Below are 21,746 nucleotides of genomic sequence, written 5' to 3'. Positions count from 1 at the left end.
GCATATCCAACCTCTACTCAAGGACTAAGGAAGCAATCTTTGAGTCAAAAATCTCCTAAAAGCTAGTCAAAGTAGGATGAAGATATGCTCCCAAAAGCTATTCTCCCCAAGGTACTTCTAAGGCAAGACCTGGAGAACCTTCGAATGCTCCTCATCAGTTAACGGTGCCTCTAGTTGCCTATGCAAGCTCAACACAATAATTGCCAAAATCTAATCCCACACTGTCTCTCTAGCTGTAAGAAAGAGGGCCCTCGAACCAAAACAACTGTCAATAGGACTTTGTAGTCATCTCAATCCCTGCTTGTCCTCTACAAACTCTAGGTTGCTGAAGTCTAGTCCACCAATCCAACATCTCGGAGGCACTCCGTGAACCGCCTCCAAAAAGCAAGGTGGTGATGTCTGCAAGCAGGTGCATACGCATTCAAGATCCCAATCTTGGACTCGCCTACCCATAGACCCATCCATACTTCTCATCCTATGATAAGCTCACCCTGATTAAAAACATATGGAGCCACTTCCTCGGAGACCAAAACACAAACCCCTCTACTCCAATCTACTACAAGGGACCACACCTCGAAGCCTTTGCCTTGAAGTAGACGCCAACCAATGTCCGATGCTAAAAACATATGCTCGTGAATCAAAAGAAAGCCCATTGCCCGTCCTATCACAAGCCTCTCTAATTGCTCACGAAGTATCAGATGTGGTTATCGCCAACATGGATGATCGTGGAGCCCATGCACATTCCAACTCACTGAAGTCCCACGTTCATGGGCAGCTCGAAAGAGAGAATTGGGATTGCAGCCTGCACTGTATTTGTGCGGCGGCATACCAAGGGCATGACAAGTTCTATGCCAACCTTTCGGTCCCAATGCATCATGGACACGTCTACCCCAAACCTATCAGTGCACAACTGGGCCCTCAAATGCGTTGCCTATGTGAGCTACACCTTTGACTCCAAACGGATCACTCCTATTGCCATGCTTGTGCCCGATCTCTTCGTAGTGAAGTCGAGCTCGAAGGTAGCTAAATTGCCATGGGTGAGCCACAAACCTCTCCCTTGAGGGTCTTTCCTCCATCACGCCATACATATGCTCTTTCATCATGCAGTCGAACATAGAAGGGTCCTCTCCCATGGAGGCAAAATGAAAGCCCTAGAAAGAACAAGTGCAAAACCAACCACACCAATGGATCCCCCTTTCTAGGCCAGCAAGATCATCTCTACAACCATAGGATGCACATCTAAAATCTCTAGATAATTCTCCAAGATCTAACCCTTCAAAACTCCCTCAGTAAGGATTGCCCAGGATAGGGCCTAGGCCCTACAAGCAGCAATAATAATCCCCCTTTCCTGACATATTCAAGGAGATTGTCCTATGGGAGGGACTCGACTGTGGGTGAGAGGAGAAAGCCGCAACCTTGACGAGAGAGGGGGAGGAAGGCTCAGTCTCTCCCTTACCCAAAGGCTCGACCATAAGAACGTGACTAGGGGGAGTGCAAGATGCGCAAGAAGCAATAAACGGTCAAATAACGTGCAACCTCATCAAGAGAGAGTGAGAAGGTGGAGAGATGGAGGGAGGGGGGAGGTAGTGAAGGTGACTACAACTGGGGGAGTGGATAGAACGGCGGGGGGGGAGAGAAAGTGAAATGGAGGGAGGCGGAGGGTGGGGGGAGGGTGGGCAATAGGAGCATCCTTCGAAGAAATAGCAGAAACTCCTATGTCTCGTTGATGTGCAGCTACCTGAGAGCTCTGAACCCCTGCTTCTGAGTGAGGGGGAAGGCAGGCGGAGCGAGCAACCGCCATCAAAGCTGCAAGAAATCCTGCATCCTCTTGTTGATCAAGTGCCCAAGTGCTCTGGTCCCCTGCCAAAAGGGGACTCCTCAAAAGTTCGAAGGTATTGTTCTTTGAGTCTAGGGTCGACCTTAAGAAGCGCTCCCTGACTATTCCCCCTGAAAACGGGAAGCTGTCTCATGTTTGCCCTGTGCCTTCTCTTTGAAGTGAGCGCACCGCCTCTGGTTCATGGCCGCCTCCTTGGCATCCACTCCCCCTCAAAGAGTTCTATGAGGACACTGAGCCCTATCTGCTTGAGGCTTCCTCTATTGTCTCTTACAAGCCTACGAGAGAGGAGGGGGAGGGGGAGAGGGAGGATGGGGGGCATCTCTGTCCTCTAGGGCGATCACGGCCGAGATGGCCCATCTATTTGCATTGCAGCCACTGTCTTGGTAACCCTGAGACCTCGATCCTCTGTCAGAGGTCTTCCTTGTCTAGGGTCTCAAGGTAAATCTCCTCTGGAAGGGACTCTGGGCTCTCATCAACCATCCTAAGTCTAGGAGCCCCGTCATCTGCCATGATCGAGGCTGCTATGTCTGTCGGAAACTCCAACACTGTGCTATTCCATAGATGGTGACATCTTGAATATGGTCCCTCTCTAGAACTAGGCTTGCCTGCAACCGATTCCGGATCTAATTCCTCGAGGACCTGAGTCCCACAATTCGGGGCTCAACGTGAGGGAAAAGGGGCAAAACAGAGGAGGGCAGGGAGAAAGGGCAGGGAGAAGGGGCGGAAGAAGGGATGGCAAATGCAAAGTGAAGGGGAGGGAAGACAGCGCTGGAGGAGTAGGGAGCTCGCACATGTTCAGCCGGTGTACCAAATTTAGACAAGGTGCTCACTCAATACAAGTTTCACACTAGTGTCTAACCTCCACAAAGTAGTGTCAAAATCTGCGAGCTAGAACTCGACACTATTCCAATGCACATTTCAATCAATTACCAAATTTAGACAAGGTGCTCACTCGATACAAGTTTCACACAGTGTCTAACCTCCACAAAGTAGTGCCAAAATCTGCAAGCTAGAACAAGCTAGAACTTGACACTATTCCAATACACATTTCAATCAACTGAGAGAATGATAGTAATGAAGTGCACATAAATAAAGTTAACCACAAAACTATTCAAGCTTTTGGTTAGGGACTGAGAATGGTACTTATTGCAAACTTATAGTAAGGAAATGCACACAAAGAGAGAGAGAGAGAGAGAGAGAGAGAGAGAGATGGATATTGAAACTAAATAAGTGCCCATTGTGAACGTGCATAGCAACCACAGTTGCAATCCAGGAATACTTTAATTAATTTCATACAAGCACTTCCTTCGAGGATTAATTTCATACAAGCACTTCCTTCGATGATTTTGCATAGAGAGACCAAAAAGATACATTTGCAAAATTTATGCAAACTTGCAGGACTCGAGGTGCCAACCAGGTTGCAATGGTATAGGCATATTCAGTCCTGATACTCAAAAAAGCTATAGCTGTTGATCACTACAGTCAATTCAGACAGCAGGAAAAAACCGAATAAACCATAGAATAGACACAACACCATATTCTCTCAATTTCTTTCTTCCATAGACTGGCGTAGGCCCTGGATATAAATTCCATTTGTATATGGAATTATTGAATTATCTCACAACTCAACAGAAGAATCAGTGTCCCAAAGCGGGAACCTACATCAAGTACTGCAAACCTGAATTTATGTCTGGTTGTGGAGCTGAATATGAGATAATGATGTGCGAGGTCATCAGCTTTTCTACAATAGGGTGATGTGTCGCAGGCAACTTATATTTTGTACAATACCAGAATGTAGCATCAGGCTACTGGGCAGCAGCATTTGGAAAGAGCAGAACCCCATTTTCATTCTTCAACTTCCCAGGAGGAAGAAGCTCATCCATAAATTTCTGAAAATTATTAGCATCTAATTTGCTTTCTTCTGAAGGTGGGGGGCACCCAATGTATGACTTATGAAGCATACAATATCGGAAAAGCTCGGCCCAGTGCTTCTCCTGTTAAAATCAAGCAAATGCTTCAGTGGAATGCAACAAAGGCACAACCAAGCAAACATTTTCATCTCTTTCCCCAGCTTTCAGAATTTTCACAATTAGCACATCCTTCTATTTATTATTTCACAAACAGCCCCCAAACCTGAAAAGTTTGGTGCATTTCTTGATAAGAGTTGGAAAGAAGATGTAAAGCTGTCAAGTTGTGCCTTGAAGAAGACCAGAAGGAAATATAAAGTTACAAAAGCTAGCTAAAGAATGCATAGAAGTCAAGTGCCAACGAAAGAGAGAATCTTGTTCTTCCAAACAGAGTCTTTATACAAAACAGGCCTCCACGGGTACTCCTGACAACAAAAAGTTCAGCAGCTCTTAACAACAGGAAGCAGCTTGTTTACAGAACATGCCTATCCTTTTTATCTCCACCGAGTGCAGATGCAAGAAAAGGTTTTGCGGATTCAAGAGAGCCCACTAAATTGGATTCCTCAACAGACAACCCACATGACACACCAAGGTGACTTGTGCTAACGCCACTCCGCCAAGTGCGAATGCAAGAAAAGGTTTCCCGGATTCAAGAGAGGCCACCAACTTGGATTCCTCGACAGACAACCCATGTGACACACCAAGATGAATTGTGCTGACGCCACTCGGCTGTCAGCAAGATGTGTTTGGATTCACAAAATGGTCTAATTTATTGTTACTTCCTCTTAAACAGAAAAAAGGTAGTCTTCCAAGCCCAGCATTTGTCGGCACATTTAAGGGTAAGGCCTATGATAAGTTAGTGGCAGTACACTTCACTATAATGCACCCAGTGTTGCAGCTCCAAACTGATCTTTGCATAGCCTACATACCTTTGAGGCCAGTCACATACCAGTCGTCCATTCATTTGGTTTTGGTGTGGCACTATCACATCATTTTTTCTATAGACTAAAGTATAGGGCATGACCTTCAAACATTAACATTTGATAAGGTTGCGGAGTCTCATGAGTTGGGTGGATCTCATGTGACACCAAAAGAAATATGTTTTGATCCACTACCACACCCATCATTTCTCAAAGCGACCTTAGATACAAAGCAATCCCAATTATGATTGTTTGAATGGCACATGCATACACACATAGGCGGAAGAGGAGACACAACGATAGTATAGATATGATTGAATGGAAAATGAAAACTACATAAGGCCTAAGACCTATATGACCTAAATACTAGTTACACCTTCTTTTCTTTTCTTTTTCTTTTTTGTTGGGGAAGGGGAAAAGTGCCCCATAGGGTCAAACTAACCCACTCCCACATAAACTAACAAATCCCCCTGGAGTGGAAGTGTGCATATGTACAGAGATGATCAGTCGCCAGAAGAAATCGAGCCGAAAGCTTTGCGAAAAGCTTCAAATTCTTTGGAAAGTGCCTTGGTGAACAGATGGTTAATGTGATCTCCCTTGCATGAAGCCTCTCTCTGGCATACTTATAATGACTCACAATGTGCTTGGTACGAGCATGAAATACTGGATATATCGTGCAGCGGCTCTATCAGTGAAAATGGTGGTGGGTGTCTACTGTCATTACGCCTTCCATCACGTTCTGCTCCCACTTGTGTGTGTGCGCGCTCTGCTGCAATAAGTGGTATCAGAGCTTGGTTGCTCTGCCTATTCCCAGCTGCAAGTATAGATCTGCATCGCTATGCCAATGTACAGGCCAATAGCACAAACCTGCATCACTTGCAACACCTACATCACCTGCAACATCTGCGTCACCTACTGATTGTAGATCTGCTCAGCAGAGAGACAGATTTTGAGGAGACTTTTGCACTGACTTCCAGATTGTCCACTATCCAATGTGTAGTTGCATTGGCTAACCATCATGGTTGGAAGGCGCATCAGTTGGCTTTCTTGAATGGGGATCTACAGGAAGAAGTTTTTGTTGAACGTGCAATTGCTGTCTTATTGAGAAACCATCTCAACATCATGTGTTAGATATGTGCACAGCCCTAACCCAATAGAGTGCTATAAAGGATAGGGTTAGATACCCTAACCCTAACCCTAAAAGGGTTTGTACATATTCTACATTTTCAACTAAATCTAGTGTACAGTTAGTCATTTGTGGTGTACTCTCTAGCGGTGCCCTCTCTCCTCATCTACACTCTTCTCCTCTCCCCTCTTCATATTTTGTCATGGTATTATAGCTCCCTTGCCTTCTGCTGAGGAATTGCGATCCACATGAGAGAGTGTGATAGATTAAGAGATCGAGAGTTCTTGAGAGATCTCAAGTTCATTCTTTCATTCCATTGATGAGAGAAATTTCCATCCACTTTGAGAGGATTCCATCCATTCTTCCACTATTTTGTGAGAGAGAGAGTTTCCTTGTGTTCATTTCTTCGCGTGAGTTCTTCCTTAGATTTCAGTTGAGAGAAGTTCATCTCTATTCAAGAGAGATTCTTTGAGATTGAAGCAGAGCTAAGGTCCAAGCCGGCTCTCAACAAGCATCTATTTACAAGCAAGCATGGACTGCAGCGACTCGTAGACACCTGCAAACAGCTCGCTTCCTAAGGACTGCATCGACAGGCAACTACGAGCTCCTACACACCAACTCCTAAGGCCCACGACATCTACAGAGGCAAAGCTGACGCACAACCAAAGTCCACGAGCCTCTCGGCTTCCTGTCTACTCCTTCAATGGGCCGACTACAACAACTTAAAGCTCCCACAGAGGTAACTAATAGCACCCTTTCTTTTTTGCCCCTCCATCTAGATCAAGCTGTATCTCTTGATCCAGGAAGAATTTGAGGGCGCTCCAAAAAGAAAAACGCTTGATTTTTCGTGCTCTACGCACTCGTCACATCACGCAGCGCAAGTATCACACACTTTTGAGCCTCAGCGACAGATCCACTTCTTGTATGCACATCAATCTCTACATCGACACATCTGACCCAGTACCGAAAACGAACAAAGAAAATGAATTATTTGCTGCTTTTTTTCATCGCTCGATGGTTGGTCTAGATCTAGTTCAGAGTACATTAGATCATTCTTACAAGAGATAATCCAAAAAAGCCAATCGAAGCCAGTTCCTAAATAGTTCATACTCAGAGTCAGTCCCTACGCTCACATGCGGTTTCACATCATTATATTTTTTTAACCCCGACGTACCACAGTTCAGTGAGCAAACTTCAAAGTGTTCAGAGGCATTGATCGACTGATCAAAGGACAGATTGCATATTTGTTGATTTTACACACACGTACCATCATTGTAAAGCCTATTTCGCTACTTTTCGGCATTGTGCACATTGTTTCAAGCCTTGTAAAGCCTCTTGGCTATTCCCGACATCATTTGCCACAAGCCTTTTAACAAATTGAGCTATATATTGCAGCTCTATCTTCACCGACAGTTCACATTTTAATTGATACAGTCAGTGTTTTGCAGTTGATTCAGACAGTGATTTCACAGACACTCTAAGTACATTTCTTGTACCATGTCTACCACTAGCAACCTCAATTTGGAGGCATCTGCTAAGTTAGACAACTTCAATTATGGTACATGGAAATACCGAATGGAGACCATTCTTGTACTTCAAGATAAATGAAAGTATGTCGATGGGTCTACACCTAGACCATTGGACGATCCAGCAAGCAGTAGATCTACTCCACCTGTTGCTGCAGCACCAACAGAAGGATCTACAATGGGATCTACAGCTGCACCAACTGTGACCGCCATTGCCCGAGCACAGGCAGAATAGGACAAGACAGACAAATATGCATATCATTTTATCAAGTAGAATGTGCAAGATGTCATGCTAGGACAGCTCAACATAGTCAAGACATCAAAGAAGCATGGAATATGTTCACAGCTCTTTACGAGTCCAAGAACACTTCCAGGATTCTCACACTCAGAAACCAAATCAACCAGAGTTTTCACAATAGCAATGAAACTGATTATGCTTACGTTCTCAGAATCAAGAACTACAACAATCAACTCGCAGCAGCAAGAGAAACCATGAATCCCGCAGAAATGGTTCAAGTCATCCTGAATGAGCTAGGATAGGGATACGAGAATCTAGTCCAGAGTATTGCCATTCAATGGCAAATTCTGACATTGGAAGAGCTCCAGTCAGTTTTACTTGGTGAAGAACTCAGGACTCACGCCATTCATGCACGGAAAGATCATTCCAATGATCAAGCATTCACAGCTTCAGATAGAAGCAAAGGCAAAGGTGGAGATAGATCATTTCAACGAATTGGACATCAGCAGCAACAAAGTCATCAGCAGAATCAACATCAGCATCATCCTCAGTAACATCAGCATTAGCAAAGAGAAAATCATTCCAACAAAGGAAGATTTCAAGGACAAGGGTATGCATCCATCAACGTGTCAAACATTCAGTGCAACTATTGTCATAAGTTTGGACTCTATGAAAGAGATTGCCGCAAGAAGCAATATGACCAAGGCGGTCAATCAAATAGTAATCGAGAGACTTTCTGAGAAAGAGGAATCATTGCAGTGGACATTAAAGCCATAGTCATTATGCCAATGAATCTGAGAATATGTTCCTTGCAAGCAAGATATGCAGAAGACTGAAACAATGTATCTTGATATTGATTGCAATTCGAAAGGAGAATGCATTTATCAAGTCGACCAAGCAGATCGGGATCCTTGGTACATTGACAATGGTGCATCATCTCATATGACAAAGCATCAAGAATGATTCACAGAGATGAAACCATTAGAAGGACAAAAGAACGGTTATCTACACTACAAATAACACACCGAATCCAGTTCAAAGGAAAGGCATTGTCCCTATGAACAATTTCACTGGTATGAAAGGATTGGTGAAAGATGTACTCTATGTTCCGAAGCTCAACAAGAACCTTTTATCAGTTGGTCAAATGATAGAACACAACTATCGAGTCATCTTCGATGGAGATGAATGCACTATCAGAGACAAATCCAGAGGATATCAGCTAGTAGGAAAAGCAATTAAGGAAGGACGCTTGTTCAGAATGCTAGCTTCAGTATCAGATTTTGCATGCCATGTCAGCTCAACCGCAACAGATGCCACTTTTCGCAAAATCACACTAGAGATATGAACATGTCAATTTCAAATGCTTGATAGAGCTAAGAAATCAATATATGGCGATTGGAATTCCTAAGCTTCAGTTTCTTGGCAAAGTTTGCAAAGCATGTTGCTTCAGTAAACAAAAGCGAACCAATTTCAACAAAAGCACCGCTCGAGCACAAGGTATTCTTGATTTGATACACGCAGATGTATGGGGTTATGCCCAGACCCGCAGCATCAATGATTTACTTTACTACTTGACTTTCATCGAAGACTACAACAAATATTGTTGGGTCTACTTTCTAAAAGAGAAATTTGATCTTTTCCCAAGAATTCAAAGCCATGGTCGAAAACTAGACAGGTATAAAGATCAAAGTCATGAGATCAGACACAAAGGAGGTGAATACATGTCTTTAACATTCATCAAATTTTGCAGAAGTAATGGCATTTGAAGACAATTCACTTATGCAGATATTCCTCAGCAGAATGTAAGAGCTGAAAGAAAGAACGGTACTTTAGCAAACAGTGCTAGAGCAATGCTCAGTGAGAAGCATCTTCCGAATCAGTACTGGCCAAAAGCAATTTCCACTGCAAACTACTTACTTAATCGACTTTCGACCAAACTGATTCAGGGTATGACACCTTATGAAGCATTCACTGGACACAAGCTAGGCATTGGGCATCTCCGCATATTTGGTTACATAGCATATGCCCACATACGTGACGATCATCGCAGAAAATTGGATGCGAAGTCACGTAAATGCATTATGGTTAGCCACAGTTAAGAAAGCAAAGCATACAAGTTGTATGATCCCATCAACATAAAGGTCATTATCTCCAAAGATGTAATCTTTGATGAGGAATCAGAATGGAAAACCTCAAATACACAGGAGATAGACACACCGATTACACAATCACCTATGGAAAAGATTGATGAAGAAGAGAAAGAAATGCCAGAAGCACCTCGAGAAGACCCACAGCAACTCATACGGTCTACTAGGAAAAGCAGACCACCACCTAGATTGACATATGCTTAGAAAGGCAAAGCAACGCAGTTGACAAGACAGAATGGCAAACTGCTATGAATGAAGAAATGAAAGCTTTGTACAAGAACAATACTTGGGAAGTATGCAACCTTCTAGTAGGAAAGAAGGCCATAGCAAACAAATGGGTATACAAAGTGAAATACAATCCACATGTAAACATTGAAAGATACAAAGCCAGACTAGTTGCAAAAGGATTTGCACAGCAATATGGTCCGGACTATGATGAGACTTATGCTCCAGTAGCAAAGATGGATTCCATACAATTCTTAATATCACTAGCGACACTTAGTAGATGGAAGGTGTACCAGCTCGATGTCACGAATGTTTTTCTCAATGGTTACCTAGATGAGGAAATCTACATGCAACATTCAGCAGGTTATGTTAAACCAGGGAAAGAGAATCACGTTTGCCATTCAAGAAAAGTCTCTACGGCTTAAAGCAAGCACCCAAAAGATGGTACAGTAGAGTCGATAAGTATTTTGCTAAACTGGGATACATTAAATCCAACGCAGATCATACTCTCTACTACAAAGTTTAAGGGGAAGACATTACTATTGCACTTTTGTCCATAGATGATCTGCTGACCGGAAGCAATGATAGCTTCATCAAAAAGTTGAAACAAGACTTATCTGCAGAATTCTACATGAAAATTCTTGGACTTATCCACTATTGTCTTGGAATTGAGTTTTGGAGGATGAGAAACTAGAGGATGAAAAGCTGGTCAAAGAGAAAGAGGTTCCTATAGATGATGGTGATAAGAAGCCCTTAACTGATTTAGCTCTAGGAGCTGCTGCTGCTGCTCCTGCTCCCTGGCTGTCCCGCCGCCCCTTCCACCCCTTCTGCAGCCCCACTGCCTCCCATCTGCCACCCACCATCTCGCCTCCCCCCCCTGTCAGCTCTACCACCCACCATCTCGCCTCCCCCCTGTCATCTCCGCCCCTCCGCCTCCTCGGCCATCTCCTTTGTTCCCTCCTTCGCCGGCCCTTCTCTCCCGCCTCCTCTCCCATGCCTTTTCTTCCGCCATCCCGCCACTTCTTCCACCTCCTCGTCCCCTCTCCTCTTCATCTTTCCATCGTCCCCCCTGCGCCTTTCTTGCCTCCCCCCGGTCCTCTCCACCTCTCTCCCCCCGTCTCTTCGCCTCCCTCTTCCTTCTTCCACCTCCTTCCTTGCCTTCTTCCTCCTTCACCCAGCCTGTCCTCGTCCGCTCCCCGCCTCCCCTTGTCTCCACCTCCCCCTCTGACATCTTTCTTCCTCCCCCCCCCCCCCCCTTTTTTCTTATTCCTCCTTGCAGTGGGAGCATTTTTTGTTGTCAAGGCGAAAGAACATCTTGGTGGTGACCCTTGGTCTGGCCAGAGGGGCTCTATGGTAGCACCCTCGAATCCCACAACCGTTAAGGTTCTTCTTTCCCCAACTGACAAGCAACAGGTACAGCAAGCAGTTCGGTCCCTCCAAGACAAGGCGATTGTGGGTAGAATTGTGGGCCTCACTCCTACAAGGAGACAGGTACGAGAGTGGATCCAAGCGAGCTTGGCATTAGAGAGTGACCACATCCAAGAGGTCACCATCTATGGAAGAGGTGTATTCCTCATCCAGCTGAGCTCGCCCGACACTGCCTCGACACTCGTGGAGTAGAGCCCCATCCGCATCTAGTGTACCTCTTTTCCTTGGTACCATGGCTTTACATTGGAGGACATGGACACGACACACCATGTTCCCCGTCTTTCAGTTACACTCCGCTTCCTAGGGCTCCCAAAGGAGTATCGAGCTATCCTCCCCTCCATTGGTCGCGCATTTGGCACCGTGCTCGAGTCTCCACCAATGTCAGCCGCTTCAGTTGTAGCAGATGATGGGGTCCCTAGGATCAGACTGCTGGTTGAGCGCCCAGAGTCCCTCCCAGAGTTGATCCTCCTAGAGACCGTCGAAGGGGGCACACTTCGCCAGCGAGTGGGGATTTCTGGGTTACTAAGCCAGTGTCTTCGTTGCAGACAGATGGGTCACCTCCAGAGATTGCCCCCGCGGCCAAGGCCGAGCCCCTCCTCCCCCACCCCTGCAGAGCAGATAGAGCCAGCAAGCCAGAAACCAACACCCCCTCAAACATGAGCAGTAGGAGTCTCAGACCCCCTGGGTGACCCCATCAGAAGGGATTGGACCCAGGTTTAAAAAGAAAAAGAAACCAAGCATACAGCCCGCAAGCGTCGCAAGCAGAGGGCTAGATCTAGAGAGAGAGAGAGAGAGAGACATGGCTTTTCGAGAGGCATTTGAGGAGCAGTAGCAGCAGCAGCCCTTACGTGGAGATCCACCTGCCCCAGCGGAAGGGACCACTGCCCAACCAGAGGATCCTTCCGTTATGGAGGTTCAACACCCGCACCCACCCTTGCATCAGTAGCGTGCCTCAAGAGCTCCTGATGTTGTGATGGTGGAAGCTGCGGAGCCCGTCAATGGCTGAGGAGGAGCGAGTCTAGAGCCCCAGAGAACCTGATCAGTAAGGGGGCCTGTGGCTGCCCCTACTCCCTCCTGCCCCCTCCAAATCCCACTCCCTCTCCACTAACCCCTTCATCCTGGTTTCCCCCCACCCCCTCCCCCTCCCCTCGCCCCTCCTACTATGATCACCCTCACCACCCGCCCCCCTCCCTCCACCTCCCTCCCTCCCCCTTCCTTCTCCGCACCCCCCCCCCCCTCCACCTCCTCGCCAACAAGCAAGGGTAAGACGATGTCCCCTTTCGCTTCCTCACCGCAACATCTGGACCAGTCCGGGAAGGAGCCAGAGGGAAGGAGCTCGGCCTTCCGGTCAGCAACTCCCAATCTTCAGACCGGGCGTCCCTTACTGCGGGACTTCTAGAGATTAAAACCCTGGAATTATCTGAAGATTCCAGACTCTTACCCTCTACCCCTGGAGGTAACGCTAGTGGTCTTGCAGCCCCAAAAAGGGGGTTCGATCAGCGTAGTGGGCTCCCAGACACACCCAATTTGCAGATTCTAGTTCGCATCCACAGGGTTGGAAAAGTGGTCCCCAGTGGTGTTTGATGCTATTATGGGAAATCTGATTTCACGCACGATGGACGAGTGGATGGGGCCACAGGGACTGGACCTTTGGCACACCCATGGTGCGGAGGTGAGTTTTTAGTTGAGCTTCACGCGAGAGGAGCCGATGTGTGGTTTGGCGGTAGGAGTTATCAAATTGCCGCTTGAGGCAAAGGTTGATTAGGCATACTACTGGCATACTACTTTAGTACGTCGTCGTACAGACACGGACTACTCGCCCTCCAAACCCCCGGCAAAGTCACATAAGGCAGTCTTTCAGGAACAAGCACCCACTCACAGGAGAGCCTTGTTTTGTGCATCCCCGTTCTCATGAGTTGGACCATAGTGAGTTGGAACGTGCACGGGCTCCACGACCGTGCTTGTAGTCAATCGCAGTACCTGATCCTTCAGCAAGTACAGAGGGCAGTGGTAGGAGAGTGGTAGGGCAGACAGTGGACTTCCTTTTGATTCAAGAGCATATGTTCTCAGCATCATACATTAGACAGCGACACCACCTCCTCCCAGAAGAGGTCCAGAGGTGTGGCCCCTGTAGTCGGACGGAGCGGAGGGGTCTGCATCTCGGTCTCATAGACAATGGCTCCTGAGGTCTATGATCAAGGCGCACTTATCCCAAGACGGGCAGTTTGGATGGGAGTTAGGATAGGAGAGTCCAGGATTGGGATCCTGAACGTGTAGCATACAAACAGCACCGTCCAGCTTTTTGGAGGAGGCTCTTAGAGTGTCTTCCGGATGTAGATTCCTGGATTGTTGAAGGGGACTTCAACAACCTGGAGTTTGGGGAGGACAAGCAAGGCGGCGCCTCCTTTGAGATGCTAGCGACACAGCGGAGAACCTAGGAGTAGTTCATTTTCATGATCAGTGGTAGAGACCCGTGGCGAGAGCCGGATTTCAACAGGGTACTTGGCAGCCTCCTCTTCTCTTTCGGACAGAGGAGACAGAATGGACTGCTTGAGAGGCTAGACCGCTTCTACGTTGGGTTCTAGGCACTACACAAAGGCGGCTCTATTGGGATTCTCGTAGGTACTACAATGTCAGACCACTCTCCAGTAGTACTTCACTTAGAGCAGCCCTGCAAGGGTCTTACCCAAAAGAGGGTCCGCATTCTAGAGGACCTCCTGTGGGACGAGGAGATCCAGCAGGTCATGGCAGGGATTTGGCAACAGTCAGAGACGGTACCGTGTGAGGGTTGGGCTTCGTGGGTGGTCGATGCAATCTAGAGGAGCGGTGAGGAGTTGCAGGCTTATGCCCTTAGGCGGAGGAGGTTTCTTCAGGAGCGCAAGCCGGCACTAAGGAGAGACCTCGCCTCCATAAAGCGGCTCAAGGAGCAGGACTTAGGATCCCAGTGGCTTAGGGACAGGTTTGAAAGCGCTCGCCTTGAGCTTCAGGACACGGAGATTCAATGGGCTGAGTTCTCCTATCACTCTTCTCGGGCACAATGGCTACAAAAGGGGGACAAAATGATGAAGCAATTTTTCAGACCACTGGGCCGCAATCGACAAGCACGCAGCTGTAGTGTCTCTGAGATCCGCAAGGCATTATGCACACTAACCCACAGAAGATTTTAGACCTGAGCACAGGTTTTTACAGCCAACTCTTTCATGCAAAGAGGATGACTGCAGCTGGTCTTGTGGCCCGAGATGTAGTTTGGGATCACATTCCAACAGTAGTCTCGCGGGATTTGTGCAGCAGTCTGGAGGAGCCTTTCACGGATGAGGAGCACCGGGAAACCCTCAAGGCTCTCCCAACCCAGAAGTGTCCTGGCGAGGATGGCTTGACTCCGGCCTTCTTCCGGAACTTCTGGGAGATCATCTCCACCCCTTTCCGACTTAGCTTGCCAGGAGATTTTCGACAGGGGCTCCCTCCCTCAATCCCTGAGCAGGGAGTGGATTTGTTTGATCCCGAAAGGGGGAGATAGGTCAGATATCCGGCAGTGAGACCGATCACCTTGCTTGATACTGCATACAAGATCCTCACCAAGGTCTTGAGTTTGCGGTTACGGCCTCATCTTATTGACATCATTCACGACACACAGACCGGGTTCATCCAAGAGTGCAGCATCCTAGACAATATTTTCACGTTCTGGGAGGTAGTGGATTGGTCCAGGGAGCAGTCACAGCCGTTGGCCATCCTCCTCTTGGATTTCGAGAAGGCCTACGACAGAGTGGAGTGGTCCTTTCTAGAGGGTACTATGCGGAGATTGGGTTTCTCAAACAGATGGGTTACAGGAGTTTCTGCGCTTTATGCGGGGAGCTCTAGCTAGATGCTTATCGGAGGACACATGGGCGAGGCCTTTCCTCTTTCTCGCTCGGTCCACCAGGGCTGCCCCCTCGCTCCCTTCCTCTACTTGTTTGTGGCGGAGGCTCTAGGCTACTGCTTGAGATCACAGGTGGTGGGCCTCACAGAGTTGAGGCTCCCAATCAAGCAGAAGGAGGAGCTACTCGACTCTGAGTTTGAAGATGACACGGCCTTGTATGTAGAGGGCACCACCGCGAGTTTGGAGAGAGTCACGGGAGCCCTGGCTATCTACTGTAAGGCCTCGGGTGTGCGGATCAACTGGACAAAGTCCATAGGTTTCTTCACAGGCTCTGAGGAGACACAGGAGATCCGTGAGAGGGGGAGCGACTTTGGCTTCAAATGGATACCTCGGGGCTAGACAACGAGATACTTTGGATGCCAGGTTGGTATTGACATTACAACAGAGCAGCAGATCGCCCCGGTCCTTGAGAGCGTACGGTGCAAGCTTCTCTACTGGAGGTCGGTCAAACTCTCCCTAGCAGGTCGTGCCTTAGTGGCAAACCAAGTCCTTCTTGCCACGGCCTGGCATATCACCTCCTGTTGGTGTTTTCACAGAGGGTGCATTGGGCAGCTCGGACGGTTGGTTCAGAACTTTCTATGGGCAGGTTCGGACGGCATGCGGAATACTAGAGCCCGGGTTGATTGGCAGACGGTAATCATGTCGCAGGCACTGGGAGGCTTGGGTATCATCGATCCGGAGATGCAGAGAAGCCCTCTTGGGCAAGTTGGTTGTTCGCAGCCTCACCCCAAGTGCAGAGCGCCTTGGAAGCTCCTCTTACACCGAGGGCTTCTCAGGAACACCCCACGCACTGGGGGGCAGTGGCAACTTTCACACAAATGGATCTTCTCAGAGGCCCCCCTTACGGGGAAGGGTTTCCCCTTGATGAGGAGCCTCCATAGGCTCTGGCAGAGATTAGCAAGGGGCCTCATTCGTGCTCAGCCCAGATGCAGAGAGAAGTTTGAGCGTCAGCCCCTTGTTTGGCACCCTGAGATCCAAGATCAGGAGGGGCGTATGCTCGGACATCGGACTCACATTGGTTGGGCACAGTGGGGACAATGGACTAGCAGGGCAGCTGATGAAAGAGATTGACCTACCCATCCCTGAGTCCTGGTGGGAGGGACTTAGCGAGCGTGTGGATGGAGAACAGAAGGTTGGGCCAATTTTCTCGGACTGGTGTCCCCTTGAGGATGATGATGCAGCGAGGCAGCATGCAGCCCATTTTTTTCTTGTAGGACCTAGAGGCCTACTCCAAACGCTCACTGAGAGAGACCTAGAGATGGATGGGAGTCTTCATGGGATTCACTGGCAGATGATCAGAGTGGTGGGACGTTTGGGGAAGAAGTGGCACATTGACCCTCCCAGTATTTCAAAGCAGGATGCCCCCAGATGGCGCCTCTGGCTTTGGGAGTGTAGGCCCTTGCAGGAGGTCCAATGGGATCCGGGAGAGTGGTTCTGGCCCTCTAAAGGCGGCCTTGCTGAGCAGGTGGACGAGATGCCCTTCTTTTCCTACACCACACGGATTGGCAGGAGGCTTCAGATGGACTCTTCGATGTGGACCCCTTCGAGGGAGAGGCATTGGGTGACCCAAAGAGTGCCCCCGGACATCCGTTCCAGTTTTGGACGCGGTTATGGTCCAATTTGCAGCCGAGGAAGATATCCTACTTCTTCTGGCTGGCCGCCCACGGAGGCTTGCCCATCGGCCCGTGGTTGGAGCAGATGCGGGTGGAGGGGCAGTGTCATTGTTGCTCTGCTGGTTTTCTAGAGACGATCCCGCATTGCCTCTGGAGATGCCGCCGTAGCGCAGCGAGGATCTAGATGGGAGCCCTCATGATCATGACCCGTATGCAGAGACTACACTTGGGGGATGGTGGCCTGGTTGATTAAGGGAGGACACGTGTTCCAGATTGATGAGATCTCCCCAACTTACCAGATACAAGGTTAGAGCATTCAGAGGATTAAGCTCCATGAGGCGGTCCCTCCTGATAGCTTGGTGCCTCCTGAGGAGGAGGACAGCATATGGGAGGTAGTAGCCAGTATCACTGCGTGGAACATTTGGGTTGCTCGCTGCAGTCCGGTGATGGGTGAGCATCCGGTTCCACCCTTCGCTACCCTGGTCGCCATCTGGCAGGATATCATCTACACACTCCGCACCAAGAGTGGTCAGCGCCTTGGGGGGGAGGTTCCCAATAGGTAATCTACTATACTCGTTCCCCATCCATGTGGGAAGCAGGTGAGCCCTCCCGACAATGGCCATATGAGAAAACCGTTGTATATAATCAGATTATGAACTGCTCCCACATCTAGTAGAGGTCGGCCATATCCAGTGACGTGCGGTGCATCCTTGGAGCATCTCGCTATCCCAAGCTCTGTGGGGTCTATCTTTGGTACTCTGAAGGGGTCAGCCTCAAAGTCAAGTCCCACTAGTCTGTTCCTCGTATGCACACTGAAGTCACCCAGAAGTAGGATCTCCCCCTTTCTCGAGAACTCAAGACATCATCAAATATTGTCTCGTATGGGCTATGACCCTCTATGGTAACCGCATGTTCCTATGATGATGTGTCTGGGGGGAAGTAGCATACTGCAATGAAAATCAGACATGTATCAGGTGGCTTAATTCGTATCCACATGTGGCGTGCATGTTCCTCCTTCCTTGTCACAAATATGTAGGGTCAGATGTGACCTAAAGAGGACTACCACCCCTCCCGAACCTTGTATACCACTGTCTCTCCGCATCTCCTTCCTATGGGCTGACTCCCATATATATCCCGTCATTGTGGGCAGTCCCCTTTTTGGGCTCTCATAGGTCTCTATGTAGAAGATCACATCCCCGTTAATGTGTGTTTCTGAGAACCCCCCCGGGTCGGACCAAAGGATTCCATTGCAATTCCATACAACCATTTGTGATCTGCTTTATACTCATCTCTAGGCCCCGACACTGTCATGTGTGGTGGTGGATGAATCATAAGCGAACCTGGCCATCAAGTATGGTGTTTATACCCTCAAGCAATTACAAGGGCTTTGCGCTGTCCATTTCACAATTAGGCTGTATCTAGCCCTTGTTCTACTGGAGAGAGGGGCTGAAAGTCTGCTATCCTGCAAGGTTTGAAGCAGCCACCTGGGGACTGTTCTAGCTTTTTGCGAATCAGCTCTCTCCTCTCTGACAAGCCCTTCAAAATCATCATTTGTGAAGTCTGATCATGGACCTGCGTGACAGCATCCTAAGGCTGCTGTGCATAAGCATGTGCAGGCTTTGATTGCTGATCTTCCACTGGCTGTTCTGAAGTCCCCTCAATCGCCATGGGGCATCAACCCTTCAAACATCCTGAGAACCTGTACACAGCTGGCTATCAAATTCAATCATGGATTGATCTGAGTTTTCTCCTGCGTCTGAAGCATCACTTACACTAATTGAAGTAGTCTCATGATTGGCATCATTTCAGGCATCATAACTGCTAACCAAGAAGAACCAATCTTCAGCAACAGTGTTTGCTGAAGTATTTTCCTTGTTTACATTTGATATATTGGAATTTGAGACTGCCATTCCAGCTTCGTTCTTTTTTCTTTCTTTCTCCAATCTCTTTGTGCACTCACTAATAGAGTGTCCAAGCTTCTTACTACTAGTAAATGGCACTTCTTTTTGGCCTGACCTCCATTATCTGTATTTTTCTTTGCTGTGCTGAATCAGTCCTGGACTGATGGCCACCAGAATGACACTTAATCTTGTTTTTTGCCAACAAGGCTTGATCCCCATCATGCACATCAATAAACATGTTCTTTCTTGTTTGTTCTTCCTGCAATAACAGTCCCACTAGTTCTTGGAATGTAAGTGGAACTACACTACCCCTCATGGGCGAATTTAAATAAGTATGAAAAGACAAATAAGACTCTCGCAAAGAGTTTGGAGTAGTGGACGCAAGCCGGCTAGCAGGCATCACCACATCAATCTAAGATCTTGGATCTTTGTCAGTAATTTGACATTAAATCCCTCTTCTGCATCTTGATACTATCAAGTTGTCTTTTCAAGTAAGAAACCTTGGCCTCATTCCTTGCCTGATATGTATTTTCCAATGTATCCCAAGACTACACAATAAGAGACATATTTGGGCATCCCATTTGCTCTAATTTCTAGTAGGACTAGGAGGTGCAATTAGCATTATCGGAGCTTGCTGCCTATTACATGCATTACCTCCTTGCAGAGGTGTAGCAGGAGCAATAACTGCATCTTTTGGGCAGGTTCGGCACTTGTAACATAGACCCATACAATCTTAGCAATGAACAGATTCGTCACCATAAAGCTCCACAAGGAATAATTGGTGCCATCCAGTTTATCCTCCTAGGCCAAAACCCAAACACATCTCCTGAATTCTTATTTTAAGCCATCTCGGATGTATGCACAAATTGCCCGTTAATTGCTGTGAATACCAACAAAATCACAAGGCCCCACTAGCCAATCCATGCACAAACCTAATTCATTCCCATGCATTCATAGAGGGAGAAGCTCAGAAGACAAGAGGGAGAAGCTCAGAAGGTAAGAGAAGGGAAGCAAAGCATTGAATAGCTTCATGACAGGTAAGAGAAGGGCACTAATCAGAAGGTAAGAGAAGGGAAGCAAAGCATTGAATAACTTCATGACAGGTAAGAGAAGAGCACTAATCAGAAGGTAAGAGAAGGGAAGCAAAGCATTGAATAGCATCATAACAGGTAAGAGAAGGTCACTAATCTACACATTGAACTTTTCTAAATTCATTCCCATGTATTCATAGAGGGAGAAGCTTAGAATATAAGATAAGAGAAGCAAAGCTTCATGACATGAAAACCCCTATGCTATGGTGATTATAGAAATGATGCCCATTTTAGAACTTCAATATGGGTATTACTTTTCCTAAGGGAAAGGCATCCTCTCCTCGAATCTTATCAATATAAGCCTTACTTTTCCTTAAGGGAAATGCATCCTACCCTACATATGCATTCCAAAAAAACCTTGTACGCATGATTTTGCTGCTCAAGTGAACATGGGTCTCAGCTTGTTGAATCATGGAACCACATTGAGCACATCTACTGTAATAGTGAATATTCTGACAGCAAAAGTCTTGACTGAGCTGAGTGGGCTTCCAAGAAAACCAATGCTGGTTTAGGTCATCCACACTTGCAATGCAAGAACTGAACTTGCAAAATTTGAGCTGATTTTAGGTCTGTAATAGAGGCGACAGCTCCAACTGAGGTCGACCTAAGCTGGTACTGAACAGTCAGTTCAGAAACAGTGTTTTTTCGAGGGCTGTTTCGACAGAAACAAAGATTTCCAGGGTTAGTCGAGAGTAATTGAACCAAATAAAGCACGAACTGAACTGTCTGAACCAAAATTGTCCTGGACAAAAAGCAGGGCGAATCTCCAAAAGTGAGGTAACTTTGCTGCAGCAAAGAAAAAACTCCAAAACAGGTTGAAATTGTGCAAGACAAGTACCTAAATGACGTCTAATTGTGGCAGCCTAGCTCAAAATCGGAGAAAACACCTTGCAAAAGTGGTCAACTAGACTTGTAATTGCTTGAATTCAGCTCTAGCTCGACTCGAGAAAGCAGTGCTTCCATGCACATTTCCGGGACCCCCCCGATAAAGGGATGGCTTTTTTATAAACTATCTAGACAGACAAACATGTATTCAGCACCCTTCGGTGGATGCGATCTACCGGCAGCCGAGTGGCGGAGATTTGACAAGTTGCAAATGACCATGGGGTCTAGGATGATCAGGAGTAAGCCATCGGTACCTCATCAGATCATACATGATACAGGTAGAGTTGACTATGGCACCATTGCAGATTGATGCCATCTTCCAGACAATGGCATATCTACACAGAGTATGGGCCTTGCCTCGCTATAGGTTACGGAGGCTGGAATTAGAATCCTCTAGACGATTAGCTAAAAGTGCGGTCGGCAGAGCATGGTATGCACGCATCTCCAAATGGTTTCCACTCAAGGCATTCAGATGGATGGCCTCCCCCCTTTCAATACAGCTTGACGCCCCGCAAGATGAGATCAACCATATCATAGCATTGGACCTACTCCCGACAGACGGGCTACCCTTGCGCTAAGGATTGCCATAGGATGGATGCGGGTACTGCGGGTGCCCATCAAATAGGGAGACCCCGGAGACCACGCCCCTCGCCACAACGAGAGACCACTCGACAGCTACAGATATGTGACACGTGTCATATGAGGGCTACCACGACTCCCGGATATGTCCTTGGAGCTTTCACACCTACTGCAGTCTCTGGAGAGTTTTTGAGAGATTTTGAGATTATTAGCGTAGCTTAGCACTCAGCAAGGGCCTTAGTGAGCCCTTTTCTTTGCTTCATCCCATAGCGGGTTGTACGAGTTATTTCTGCTGATTTTACTTTGTCTCATAGGCCGGCAAGGCCTCCTGAAGACGTTAATACAATTCTCTCTCTCTCTCTCTCTCTCTCTCTCTCTCTCTCTCTCTCTCTCTCTTCACATCCTTC

At 47.5% G+C, this 21,746-nt stretch overlaps 1 protein-coding gene across 4 annotated transcripts in view; it reads right to left on the bottom strand.

The window, feature by feature from the left end:
* Window positions 1-3,214: 3,214 nt before the first annotated feature.
* The window catches only part of LOC147904466 (putative RNA helicase SDE3), a 66,573-nt gene continuing 48,041 nt past the window's right edge, over window positions 3,215-21,746 (bottom strand). For all 4 annotated transcript variants that reach the window (XM_087386665.1, XM_087386647.1, XM_087386674.1 and 1 more), the window contains one exon: window positions 3,215-3,831. In XM_087386665.1, coding sequence (XP_087242791.1) covers window positions 3,643-3,831 — 189 coding nt within the window. In that variant the 3' untranslated portion in view covers window positions 3,215-3,642. The remainder of the gene's footprint in view (window positions 3,832-21,746) is intronic.

This window comes from Dipteris shenzhenensis, chromosome 2, assembly GCF_047967505.1.
Source record: "Dipteris shenzhenensis isolate YYH24624 ecotype China chromosome 2, Dip_SZ_1.0, whole genome shotgun sequence".
Taxonomy (NCBI): domain Eukaryota; kingdom Viridiplantae; phylum Streptophyta; class Polypodiopsida; order Gleicheniales; family Dipteridaceae; genus Dipteris; species Dipteris shenzhenensis.
Note: the sequence above shows the minus strand (reverse complement) of the source record. Positions and strands in the feature narration are given on the sequence as shown.